The following is a 13,248-nucleotide window of genomic DNA, read 5'->3' as shown; positions in this document are numbered from 1 at the left end:
AAAAGCTATACATTTGCACATTCACAAAAATCACGTCGATCAAATAGTTTTTTAGAATGAATCCACATATTTCATTCCACAACCAAACATCTAATTTTATAAATTATAACTCCATAGACTTGAAATCTCCAGACTCATGTAACCAAACAAGCCCTAACTAAATATCCTTTCAATTTTTTTTCCTATTCTCCACTCTATTATGTGTGAGTCTCACATATTTATTTTGTTTATTTTTCACTCGTTTTTATGTAGCAAATAAGTGATGCATTAGATATCAGACAATGAAAAAAATGATATTATGCACAAAATTCGAAAATATAAAATGTTTGATTCAATGACATGAAAAAGTAAGATCCACATTTATAATTTTTTTTTTCTTTCACAAAATTCTTTTCATTTCTTTTCCTATTTCTCCATTTTCGGGGGCGGAACCAGGATTCAATATTGGGGGAGTCGAATAATAGAAGTTCAAATTGGGGAAGCACCAATGTTTTATTACCACACATATTGTGTGGACCCTTATAAGACCCATTGGGGTATTACCTATGAATTATATTACTATATTAAATAATAGGTCCATATATATTTTGTGGGACCCACACATATTTGACAAAAATAGCTAAATTATTGATAATGATATTTTTTTTGACAAAATATAGATAAATTAAAGCATAGCACAAAAAAAATCAACGGTAGTTAGTTGCTTTACTAACTATAGACATTTTATTTCACAATATAAAATCAAATAACAAAATTGCAGAAGAAATAAAGAAACAAATAATATAAAATCAAAAAATATTTAAAAAATGAGAAAGAGATAAACAATAGATAAATTGAGAAATAGAAAGAGTACCCAATTGTAGAGAAATTTTTTTTCTAAATTTTCTTTAACCCACACTTATAGAAAGGAAGAATAAATATGAAAAAAGAAGAAACAGAAAAGAATAAATAGGAAGTAAAAAGGAGAGAGGAGAAATGAGATATGAGAGAATAAATAGAGATTGAGGAGTTTAAATGACATTTTAAATATCTAATAAGAGTTTTTTTCAAAAATTTCCTATAACCCATGTTTATAGAAAGAGGAAAAAATAAATAGGAAGAAAACATGTGAGAGAGAACAGATAGGAGAATAAATAGGGATTGAAGAGTTAGTTTTTAGGTATGGATGACATTTATATCCATTATTTTACTTTTCAAATTTGTTTTCAATATTGGGGGCCTAATAATAAAATTTTACATGTGTAAGAAGAGAAAAAACTGAAAAAATAAAAAAATAAAAATAAAAATGAAAAAATTAAGACAATTATGAAAAAAATCTAAAAATCCAGGGGACCATGGCCCCTCGGCCCCTTAGTGGGTCCGCCCCTTCTCCATTCTTTTTTTTTTTATTTTTTATCTTCTGAACAAACAATACCTTAGGATTGATTTCTACTAAACAAAAATCTGTCAAAGGGCCGAGTATAAGAATGTCTTTGATGCGAATTCTGTAAGTTTGAAAGAGAGGGATCATAGCATGCACGCCAACGCAAGTTAACGTGGAAAATGGATTTAAAAAAAGGCTCTCACGTGACGACTTTTGAAAGGCAAATATGGAGATATACTTTTATTTGGTATAAATGATACGGAGACACTATAAACCACGTGGAATCTGCACGACTTCAACAGGAAAGCAGTGCCGGTCACGTGCACAGTAACTGTGAATATATAATATCGGATCCAATTTAATCTATCTATTATAGTTTATTGTAGTAAATTAAAAATCTAATATGTAATCCAAGTAAGTATGGTCGTGTAAAGTTTAAAGAGAGCATGTCATGTCAGCAGCATGCGTCAACTCCTCATTAGTCATAACCTAGTCACTCTTCCACCTGCTATAGCCGCCTCTATATCCTCTCACTCACTCACTCTAAGCTCTTGCTTGCTCCTCCGTTTAATCCTTTACGAAAAACACACACAGCCTTTCTTTTTATCTTTTTATTAGTTAGAATCCAAAAAGATCCATCTATGATCTATCTATCTTGTAGCTGCTAAACTACAATTAATTAAAGAAACTCCTCTACAGGTTCGGTTCGGTTCGGGGTCCTTAATCCTTATTGCCTTGCCCTTGAGACTTGAGACTTGAGAGGCAAGACTAAAAAGGGTAACGAGAAGAAAAAGAAGCCGTGGAGGAGAAATCTTTCAGATTCGGTTCTTTACCTGGGAGGAGAACCACCGTCAAACCAAGTCTTCTAAGAGTCTCTCTATTAGCATACAAGTAGAACCAACCCAAGAGAGACACAGATTTTTCTTCTTCTTCTTCTTCTTCTTCTTCTTCTTCTTCTGTTGTGTTGGAGTTGGAGTTGCAGTTGGAGTTGGAGATGCGTATCTTTCTCAAGGATGTTTCGAGTTCTACGGTCGACACTTCTGTGTTTCCGGGTTTTAGATTTTGTCCAACTGACGAAGAACTCATTTCCTATTATCTGAAGCGGAAGCTTGATGGCCTGGAACAGAGCGTGCAGGTAATTGCGGAAGTTGACATATGCAAATTCGAACCTTGGGATTTACCAGGTGAGCGTGAGCGTCAGACTCAATAACAAATTTTAGTCCACAGAATTTTTTTTTTCAATTTTCCTTATTCGAATGAATTTTTTTTTCTCTTGTCTTGGGAACTAGGCAAGTCCAACACTCATTCGGAGAACGAATGGTTTTTCTTTTGCCCTCGAGGCAAGAAATACCCAAATGGGTCGCAGACGAAGAGGGCAACCACCGCGGGTTACTGGAAAGCAACTGGGAAAGAGCGTGATGTCAAGTCTGGTTCTAACATAATTGGAACTAAAAGAACTCTGGTTTTCCACATCGGTCGAGCACCTGATGGGGAGAGGACAGATTGGATAATGCACGAGTTCACCGTCAAAGGCAGAGCCCAGGTATATCACTATTTATATAACCCATTAACCCTCCTCGTGAAGATCAATCCTTAGATCTTACTTCCCCTTTTTTTTAATAGGGCTAATTATGTATATGCTTAATTGCTCCTCTTATATTAGTTTTGTTCCTTAATCTGCTGCAGTCATATTCACACCAAAGAACCTTTGAGATGGAGAAAACTAAAATAGATTGCTAAATGGAGTTCCACCGTCTTTCTCATTTATGATTTGTCTTAGATTGAGATTATGGGTTTGCTTGTAAGGATATATTATTCCCTTTCTGCAATTTGGTTGAGAGGAACTTTACTCTTCTTTCTTTTCCCCAACTTTTGATTGTCAATGTCAGGGGTTGATGTTGGGACTAGTTACAAAAACATGTTTAGCCTTTACTCTTTCTTGCTTAATTAATTCACGAATAGATGTTTGTTAATCTGCATATCTAAATTTGGGATTGTGGACCCTGCTTGCAGGATTCTTTTGTTGTTTGCCGTCTCCGGAAAAAGAGTACTTTTAATGCAAATGAAGAGAGTTCAACCAGCAATTCAATGAGTCAAGGAGATCATCCAAGGACAGATGCTGATCTTTCCACTGTGACACAACTTGGAAATGAAAAAAAGCAGGCAGACACAGGAATACGAGAAGAGATAGAAGAAACCGAATGTTTATCCAGCAAACAGAGCAGCAATGTAGTACAACAGAATGTATATGCATCTGATTCTGTTCAGAAGACTGGCGAATGCTCTGGCTGGAAGGTATGATCTAAATATACTATTTAAATTGATATACAAATTTCCTATATAACAAGCACTTCCCATCCTTGATTACTTCAGGTTGGTGAGTTTTCAGTGTAAGATTCTCTTTTTCCTGTAATCCCTTGCATTATATTAGTTTACAATCTCAAGCACGAAACTACTTTGTTTCTCCACAAGAGTATGTCTTTGGTTCGAGTCTGCCTGTCTATGGGTCTCGTAGATAGCTCCTGCCAAATCCAAAATATGTGCCATTTCGGTTGTTCTTAGTTCTTACTTTACAATTGTCTTGTAGTTCTTCTATTACAGTTATTTAGATACACACTTCATAGGTTAATTCATGTTTCCTGACGGCCCTTTTTAAACTAAACACATATTTTACTCCACAGTTTCAGGATCATGATGTTGCAGCAGACGATTGTTTTGATGATATTCTTCAGGATCATGATGTTGCAGCAGACGATTGTTTTGATGATATTCTTCAGGATCATGATGCAGCAGCAGACGATTGTTTTGATGATATTCTGAAGGAAGATATCATCCAGCTTGATTACTCTTCACTAGGAGAAGGTCCTTCCATGTTGTCAAAACCAGACATGATATCTGGAATTGAGACGACATCCACACAAAAGGCAAATCCTGTGAAGCCTTTTGAGCTTCCTAGCCAAGGTACGGCACAGCGGAGAATTAGATTGAAAATACAACAACCAAGGCTTGATCATGCAGAGAACCCAGAAGTAATCGAAGTAGGGATTGAAGTGATAATGCAGGATTTGAGGCGGCATTTTAGAAGAATAGAGACAATTTTTTCAGTTGGGACAAACAGTAGGCTCATATTTTTTATTTTCAAAATGATGGCCTTGTTGGCTGTGCTTCTTCTGGTACTTAGCTGCATCAATCACTGCAAATCAAGCACTGAGGATTTTGTGGCAAATGACCGAGTATAGGATGCTGTGGTTGCTTCAAACTTGGTTCTGATTCATTTAATATACCATGAGATGAGATGACAACTTAGCGATGAGATGCATTAACGCAGTAGTAGCTAAGTTGTCGTTTGAACTTGGTCTAATCTTAGCGGAGGAATTTGATTGTCATGTATATACAAGTAATGAATTGCACTGTTCATATGTTAATATGAGAAGCGTCCATTCTGATAAACCAGAGCATAGAAATTCTTCAGCAACTGATTGTAGGTGCAAGCATTCATAATCAATCAACAAACTGTGCATAATCTAGTTTTGCATTTATCATCGAGGACATGTTTAAGGTGCTTCCCTTTGCAATCTGTATAGGTAAGATGCCAACATAGACAAATTTTGGAATTAAGCCAGAGATTTCTTTTTTCTTTTGGGTGGGGAAGAAAGGAAAAGAAGGGGGGGGGGGGAGGGAAAGAGTCGGATAGTATTTTCACCTGAAGATCTAGGGAATCAGATAACATTTCAAACACTGGGTATAGAAGGAACAAATTAAGGAGTTATTAGTTTATACTTGCATAGTTTCAGATTACAGATGAACATATATACCATCCTCAACAAAAAAAAAAAAAAAAAAAAAAAAAAGAACAAATATTTCATCTTCTGGAAGGGCCCCTAATTAATTTAGACCCTTCTGTAGTTGACACTGAAGACAAGTAACAGCTTTTGCTCTCTTTCTTTTCAACATAGACATCTTAACCAATGGTTTGAGCTTGATTGTGTATGTAAGACATGGAAACAGCAGCATGGAGAGCCGCTCCAATGGGGAGGACCTCTTCATCAAGAACAAAGTATTGTGAATGCAGTGGTCGATATGGTTTTTGAGTCTCATTGTTTATTCCAATGAAGAAAAATGCAGTAGTCATCTTTTGGGAGTAAAAGCTAAAATCTTCCCCTCCCATCATCATGGGGCTCAATTTTACATTGGCTTCCCCAAGTAGGTTCTGTCCAACCTTCTTCGCGTGCTCGTATGCAGCCTCGTTATTTACGTTTGGTGGATACGGAATGAGTTCTTCCTCCTTGAAGTCCAAAGTAGCCTTACACTGGTGTACTTGCGCTTGCATCTCTATGATCTGACAAAAAACAACATTTTTGAGCACAAAGAATCTTCCACTTTCAGTTTAACAAAACAATGCAAGATCAGAAATTGGGTACCTCTCTGATTCGATTACGAAGTTGAGAAATACCTTCAGTGCTCATACTCCTGAAGGTTCCTCCAAAAGTTACAGTCTCTGGAATAACGTTAAATGCTTGGCCCCCCTGTATAAAACCGACTGAAACTACCTACAGTTCCGGGAAACAAACCGTTATATTTGTTTCACAAACGGAAACAATCCTTTTCACCAAAGAAAAACAAAAACCAAAACAGTCCAAGAGACCAATCAGCATCAAAGATTTGGGTAAGGGCAGAGAATTAAGGGAAGGGGAGGACAATTACCCCGCTTTCAAGGGGATCTAGCTCTCGAGAAACAATCTGTTGCAGCGCTTGGATTGCAAGGGATGCCGCAAGGATTGGGTCTTTAGTTTTGTGAGGAGACGCCGCATGACCACCTTTTCCCTGAATTACAGCCACGAATCGGCCGGTAGCGGCCATTATAGGACCAGGTTTGGAACCGATGACTCCAGTGGGCAACTCCGGCGCGACATGCAACCCAAAGATAGATTGAACATTGTCAATAACGCCTTCTTGTAAGATATGATAAGCACCTCCGAAACCCTCTTCTGCTGGTTGGAAAACAAGTTTCACGGTGCCCTACAATTTCAAGTTTAAGACGGAATTAACAGAACAAATTACACCAAGGACATCTATAATTTAAACTGAATACCCAATTCGATTAAGCTTCAATTTCATTAACAATTTAAGTTACCTTCAATTGATCTTTTCGGCTTTGAAGCAACTTAGCGGCGCCGAGAAGCATGGTGACATGGGCATCGTGGCCGCAGGCGTGCATCTTACCATCAATCTTGCTCTTGTACTCCCACTCAGTCATTTCCTGCAAATTGGCTTCATTCTAGTTACACACAGAATTCGGGGAAGAATTTGGGGAAATATGAGCGAGGAAGCAATTCCGACAAACCTGTAATGGAAGGGCATCCATATCAGCTCTAAGACCGAACCAAGGTTGCTCGCCTGATCCTATGGATGCTATCACCCCTGTTTTCGCCACTGGCCATGAATATTCGATCCCGAGCTTTTCAAGCTCTGACCTGATAAATTCACTGGTTTTATGCTCCTCGAAGCCAATCTCTGGGTACTGGTGAATTGTCCTACGAACACTTTTCAGCCAATCCAGGAACTGGGTCTCCCTGGCAGATTCCAGCAGTTCCTGGCTCAGAAGCTTTATATCCAAGCCAACTTCGCTTTCGAGTGCCCATGACTGAAGGATAACGGCAGAGAACAACAGAAAGTGAGCGAGAAACCCCATGATCCTGAGAAGATGAGCGAGCAACCAATCCCTACTTCGATTTTAAAGGAGACCTCTAGAGATAAATAATGCAGCAGGAGATTCAATATAATATTCAGTTGAACGAAGTAATCCTTCCAAGGTAGATGACGTCTATGTAACTGGCCTGGCCTCGCAGGAACTCTCTCTGCTCTTGGGGCCTATTTGGCATGGGTTTTCCTTTCATTTTAATTCAAAAATCGTTTTTGGCCAAGTTTGGTAACGTTTATGGAAGCTATTTTTATTTAAAAACGACTAAAAGATGCAAAAACTAAAAATAGGTAGGAAACTGTTTATTATTTTTTTTGGATCTGAGGTTTATCCGGGCCAGTTTGCACGCACCTTGACTACATCCTCAGGAATTGTTTTTGATTTTTGATTTTCAACTTTTCTACAAGGTTTGAAACCCCTTGATATCATGAGGATATAATTGTAAATATATAGAGTTTTATAAGACTACTACTTATTCTCATCATCTTATCAGTTGTTTTGTTCTTCGATCATTCCTCAGCACCACCAACAAGCTAGCAAGACTTAATTGATATGTTCATACTTCACAGAAAAATCCTAGAAGATATATCATATATTGAATGATGTACAAGACAAGACGAACACTTTCATAGGTAAATGCTTGTCCCATGTTCATCAGGAAGCAAATGATCTAGCAAACTCCTCGCTAAGAAGGCAACATTAACACAATAATGCTTTCTTTCCTTCTTTGCTCCAACCTGCTATGTGTGGCCTCTTTTTTAGATACGAAGGTTGTACAATCCCTAGAGGCTTTTCCCCTTTTTAATAAAATAATCAAATATGTTATGAAAAAAAAAACACAAAAAAAAAAAAAAAAAAAAAACAAAAACAAAGAAGAAGAAGAAGCTAGCAAGCCCAAGTTAAGCTTGCACAAGTGGTGTAGAGGCCAGGCTAGCCATGTAGCAACATCAATTTCTTTAGTTCGGAATTCTTCAGAAGGAGGACTTTAACCGGTCATGAATACAACCTCTTCTCCAAGAAGAACAAACCCTAGAGGGCGGTACTCATAATTGTTGAAGGACATGATCTTACCAACTAGCCAACGGTCATTGGAGTATTATGTGCATCTTGAATTGACAACTGGGCTACTAAAAATGTTAGAAATTTTCAACTTCAACCACTCAAGACTCTTTCTATCCTCAAAAAAATTGGTATTAGGTAAAATTTATTTCATATTTAGGTTTCTATTCATTTGCTTGTTAGTGAAAGCGCATAATTAAGTCCATGCTGAACGTCCATGCTGAACGTCATTCTTCCATCGGAGTAGATGGGCTTTTATTGTCATTCATCGATATCTCTAGTTGTAGGATCAACCGAAGAGTGTAAGCACAAGCTATGTTCTTCTCTCTCTCAGACAAATTTTTGTTGTGTTTTGGAATAGAATTTTGTTGTGCTTTTCAAGAGATTTAACATAGAAGATATGCGAAGAGATAATATGGTCTACATTTTATTAGAATATTATAAAAATTATTTGTAGTTAGGTAATCACCTGACAGCTTCCAAACAACTTTTGTATTTGAACTTTGAAGGCAGAAATGGTTTTTATTATTAATTTTTAAAAAATAATTAAAAATTATAAAGAAAAACCATACTATGGAGGCCCTAAAATAGAGTTTTGAAAGAAAATTACCAATTGAGATTAAGACATACAGATATAAAAACCCTAAAAAATATGAGATCTCATGATCCATGGCTATAAGCCTGAGGGAAAGGCATGTAGCTGAACTATGGGATTTTATTAGATAAGGATGAGCAATAATTTTGTGCATACATATGTTTAGATGTAAGAGGTCTCAATATTTATTTCATTTAACTTTACCTTCATCTTCATCTTCATATGTTTATTTTCATGCCATTATGCCTCAAAGTGAATATCTAAGAGTGACTATATCTAGATAATGCAGTAATGAGTAAGCAATGATGAACTAATGCCAAATTTTAGCAAAAATGTTAAAACATAAATGAGTTAACACTGAGGTCTATCAACTTCAATCATTTTTTTAAGTAAAAGATTAGTTGTATTTAGTCAATAGAAAAATAGTATAAAGTAGAATTACAATTAATATACGAAAACAGCATGTTGCGTGCATCTTTTCCAACTCTTAAACATCTATAATGGCCAATAATGATTTTACCATATAGTCCACGACTAGGGTTGTGACTGGTTTTACAATAGGAAAAAAAAATAAAAAATCATGCAAAGTAATTACGTAACACATTTATCCTTTCGGAGCAAGTCTTTCCCCAAGATATTACAAGACACAATTATCTTTCGTTTTCGTGATGACCACATTAATGGGTTGGGCCCATTAAACTCACGACATTATTTTCTTTAACCTAGTTTACGTTTAAACATGTTATAGCCCAGTTTCGCAATTATTTGAAACCTGATTAGGCTTGTCCAGAATATTCAAATGGCAAACTAAAGCATGATACGAGATTTATGCACCTTGAGTCCCGACCCGTTTTGGTCCAACCAAACTGGAGCATTTGATACACATTTCCGCCTTTTACGCGTAACTGGAATATCATTTCACTTTTTAGTTTCACATTCCCTACAATTCTCACCTCCTGCATTGAGGATGTGAAAACCCTCACAGTTGTAGGAGGTGAGCCACTTTTTAGTTATTGGGTCTTGCCTGTCATCCCAAGCTTGAGTTGCCCTACTGTTGACCATCGATTTTAGTTTTGCTTTATTGTGTTACAATTTTACCTTTTCTCTTTTTTACTTTACATTAAATTCTATTATGTTGATCTTTAATTGAAAATTTTGGTCTTTGAGTTGACAACTAGGTATTCTACATGCATTACTACCATTGAACGAAAGACATTGGCCAAATTCTTTTTAGCATGAGCCATTGATGGATGGAATGCATGGGATGTGGCTTTGGCGCTCACCTTTGGATTCTACATGTGCGGTTTTGATATAAAAATCTAAGCATGACTAGTAGAGGCATTAAGGGTGGCATGCAATGACGAAAGTTCAAGCCGATATTGATTAATGCATGTACGAGTTGAACTCCTATGATCATATCCGTACCAATTTCATGGGAGTAAAGTAAAATAAAATTCAACTTATTTTCTAAAATAATTGACATAGAGATTGTGGGGTAGATTCCTAACCTTATTGTATCGACGGTCATCGATCCTTATATAGGTTATAATGGAAAATGCTGTCAAACATGATAGTGAGAGTCTTTTATATGCAAACAATAAAACTAAAGAGACCTTAAGCTCGAGTCTATATCTTTCCACATCCTTCCACACCTTCTACCACTCCAATTCTATGCCTATGGTCCCCATACTTGACTATTTTTTGATTCACTTGGACGCAAAGAATCTAGATTTTTAGCAATTGGATAAATGATGACAAAAAGACAAGAAAATTACGATAAGGACAAAATGGAAAAGGAAATTGCACTAAGGAGAAATGGGTATTTACATAAATATCTTGGACCCATAAATTTTCTGCCACAAATTTTATGTCACTGTCTTTAGTGGAAATCGGTCCCAAGCAGCTGCACGAGTCATCCTACTAACTCTGATACTCAGAGATTCCCTTTCCCTTGAGCCTCTCAAATAGTGGTAGTTGGCCGTAACTTTCTCCCTAGTTCGAATAATCTCCTTTGACCATAAATTACAGCAGCCTATAAGGTTAGGATGATGATTTTTTTTTTTAAATATTTTATTATTTTTTATTTATAAGTACTACATAATTTATGTTTGTAACCACGTTAAAGGTCCTTCCAAAATTTACTAGTAAATTATCCAATGGAACTCTTTTTAGTGAGGTTATATGAGCCTCATAATAAGAACACGATTGAGTGAGAAATTTCGCGTTCATCTGGGGAGGTAGTTTAAAGCCTTTACAGTCACTTCGATCCAAGTCTTGAAACCACTTGAAGGTCATCTTCTCCGCTCACTCCCAAGGCTAACTGCTACTCTCGGATCCAGATAATTGCATACAATATATACTTGAACCATGGAAGGATCGTCACTTGTATCTGCTACTGCAAAAAGGTACCTCTCTCTCACTCTCTCCGTCTCTCAAACGGATGGAATTCAGAATAGACTTCCATATATAACCTCCTGTTCTTGGTCGCTATAATTAACCACAGAGAAGCCTAGAGTTTGCTCAAAATTGTCTCTGAGATATATGTGCATCCTTTTAAGCAAGAAACCTAAATTTAGGCTTTGGGATCGATTGTAGGACCCAGATCCATTCAGCTAGCAAAGATCTCTCTAATTAATCAGCTGCATATCCTTCCACGAAACTTTTGCAACAGGTGATATACTTACAAAACCACCAAGTCCTGGTTAAGCTTTATTTTTGTAGGTCGGAGCTTATTGGTTAGTTATTATTATGGCAACCAACGATTTATGATGTCTGTGGAAATGGTTTGTGTTGGACATGGTGATAAAAAAGAAAAGAAAAGGGCTTTGTTTCCTATTTATAATTTAAACAGTTGATGCATTTAATTGATTAAAATTAACATATGATAGGCTAGAGGGTAAGGTGGCATTGATCACCGGTGGAGCCGGCGGAATCGGAAAGTGCACCGCCGAACTATTCTGCAGGCACGGCGCCAAAGTGATGATCGCAGATATCGACGACGAGCTGGCCCACTCCGTTTGCCAAGAAATAGGTCCCACGTCGGCTTCCTTCGTCCACTGCGACGTTACCAACGAATCTGACGTCCAGAATGCCGTGGACGCTACGATCTCCAAGTATGGCGCGCTCCATATCATGTTCAACAACGCAGGCATCATGAACACACCAAAGCCCAGCATCGTCGACGACGACAAGGTCGATTTCGAGAGGATTTTCGCCGTCAACGTCACGGGAGTGTTCTTGGGCACGAAGCATGCCGCAAGTGTTATGATCCCCGCAGGTGGAGGCAGCATCATCAACACTGCTAGTATCTGCTCCATCATGGGCGCTGTTGCACCGCACGCGTACACGGCTTCAAAGCATGCAGTAGTGGGGCTGACCATCAACACGGCAGTGGATCTGGGGCGGTTCGGAATTCGGGTAAACTCCGTATCTCCATACGTGGTGCCAACGCCCATGTCGAGGAGGCTCTATAAGGAGGCTGGGTTGGCGGGAGCCGAAGAGATGTATTCTAACCTGAAAGGAGTAGAACTGAAGCCTGAAGACGTGGCTGACGCGGCCCTCTATCTTGCCAGCGACGACTCCAAGTATGTGAGCGGCCATAATCTTGTCTTGGATGGTGGCTTCTCTGCTGCAAATTCTGCCTTAACCATTTATGATCACCAAAAGGAATGAATCAGCATGTATGCTAGCTAGCTAGCTCTCAAAATAAGAACCACCAGCTGATTCATGTAGTTCATTTCGAGGGAAGTAAATGTGGTCTGCAGACTGCTAAAATAACACCACCACCTACGTACGTTTCCTGTGTATTGATGTGAGGTGGGTTGGTTTTGTTTTTCTTCTTTCTTTGTTTCCTTCAATATAAGGAAATCGTACTTGATCTAACTGTGGTCCAACAATAATCCTACCCTACAATGGTCTACTACATAATGCACTTCCAATTACTTGAATAGGTTAGGATTAGAGGGATCAATCACACATAATTGAACTGAAAACAAAAAAGAAAGAGACACCTCTAGTTCACCTTAATGTGAGGCTCGTCCAACATTAGGTTTTCACTATATTATTTTAAAACCAAATATTATAAAGGTTCTGTTATAAAAGAATATATATATGCTTAGAAATCCAAGTCACATGGTTACCCAAAAAAAAAAAAAAAAAAAAAAAAAAATCCGAAGTCACAACTATTTATGGGCCCAAACATAAATTGAAAAGAAATTTTGAGGCCCAAAGAAGATGTGGATCCTCTACAAGTCCTGGGTCTGCTGTCATCACACTTCGTGACCGTTGGCGACAGAATGTAAAGCATGAACCATATTCAACATGATAATGTAGAAAAATTTTTGCAACAAAGGCTTAAGGTAAAAAAAAAAATCTTCATCATGATTATCTCTTTAAAAAAATAAAAAATATAAAAAATATAACATCTTTAATTATAGACATATTTATTTTATTATATTAATACTTTATATTATATAATAACCCAATTTTTTAGAGGAATTAAGGATGAAACTTTTACAAGAGGATAAGACT

At 37.3% G+C, this 13,248-nt stretch overlaps 3 protein-coding genes across 3 annotated transcripts; 2 read left to right on the top strand and 1 right to left on the bottom strand.

Moving 5' to 3' along the window:
* The first annotated feature begins 1,938 nt into the window (after positions 1-1,938).
* LOC149027534 (uncharacterized) lies at positions 1,939-4,945 on the top strand. Its single transcript, XM_089163483.1, has 4 exons — positions 1,939-2,547; positions 2,653-2,906; positions 3,377-3,658; positions 4,045-4,945. Exons 1-4 carry the CDS (start codon positions 2,358-2,360, stop codon positions 4,600-4,602), a joined length of 1,284 nt encoding a protein of 427 aa, XP_089019609.1. The 5' UTR covers positions 1,939-2,357; the 3' UTR covers positions 4,603-4,945.
* A 163-nt stretch (positions 4,946-5,108) lies between these two features.
* On the bottom strand, positions 5,109-7,196 carry ILR1 (Peptidase M20/M25/M40 family protein). The gene is made up of 5 exons (XM_089163472.1): positions 6,708-7,196; positions 6,498-6,623; positions 6,068-6,382; positions 5,785-5,913; positions 5,109-5,702 (listed from the first exon to the last, which is right to left on the bottom strand). The coding sequence occupies exons 1-5, from the start codon at positions 7,053-7,055 to the stop codon at positions 5,325-5,327; spliced, it is 1,296 nt and encodes a 431-aa protein (XP_089019598.1). The 5' UTR covers positions 7,056-7,196; the 3' UTR covers positions 5,109-5,324.
* A 3,668-nt stretch (positions 7,197-10,864) lies between these two features.
* LOC149027532 (secoisolariciresinol dehydrogenase-like) lies at positions 10,865-12,617 on the top strand. The gene is made up of 2 exons (XM_089146950.1): positions 10,865-11,123; positions 11,607-12,617. Exons 1-2 carry the CDS (start codon positions 11,086-11,088, stop codon positions 12,388-12,390), a joined length of 822 nt encoding a protein of 273 aa, XP_089003076.1. The 5' UTR covers positions 10,865-11,085; the 3' UTR covers positions 12,391-12,617.
* Positions 12,618-13,248: the final 631 nt, after the last annotated feature.

The sequence above is a fragment of the Hakea prostrata genome, chromosome 1 (genome assembly GCF_041222555.1).
Source record: "Hakea prostrata isolate BN-2017 chromosome 1, UWA_Hpros_2, whole genome shotgun sequence".
Lineage (NCBI taxonomy): Eukaryota > Viridiplantae > Streptophyta > Magnoliopsida > Proteales > Proteaceae > Hakea > Hakea prostrata.
The sequence above is the reverse complement of the archived record's forward strand: the minus strand, read 5'-3'. Positions and strand labels throughout refer to the sequence as shown.

Bases quoted from the DNA above. Each gene is read 5' to 3' on its own strand.
- LOC149027534 (XM_089163483.1), top strand. From the start codon at position 2,358: ATGCGTATCTTTCTCAAGGATGTTTCGAGTTCTACGGTCGACACTTCT. The intron at 2,907-3,376 runs GTATATCACTAT...CCCTGCTTGCAG, and splicing joins CCGTCAAAGGCAGAGCCCAG to GATTCTTTTGTTGTTTGCCG. The intron at 3,659-4,044 runs GTATGATCTAAA...TTTACTCCACAG, and splicing joins GCGAATGCTCTGGCTGGAAG to TTTCAGGATCATGATGTTGC.
- ILR1 (XM_089163472.1), bottom strand. From the start codon at position 7,055: ATGGGGTTTCTCGCTCACTTTCTGTTGTTCTCTGCCGTTATCCTTCAG. The intron at 6,624-6,707 runs GTTTGTCGGAAT...GCCAATTTGCAG, and splicing joins TGGATGCCCTTCCATTACAG to GAAATGACTGAGTGGGAGTA. The intron at 6,383-6,497 runs GTAACTTAAATT...TTGAAATTGTAG, and splicing joins GCCGAAAAGATCAATTGAAG to GGCACCGTGAAACTTGTTTT.
- LOC149027532 (XM_089146950.1), top strand. From the start codon at position 11,086: ATGGAAGGATCGTCACTTGTATCTGCTACTGCAAAAAG. The intron at 11,124-11,606 runs GTACCTCTCTCT...AACATATGATAG, and splicing joins GTATCTGCTACTGCAAAAAG to GCTAGAGGGTAAGGTGGCAT.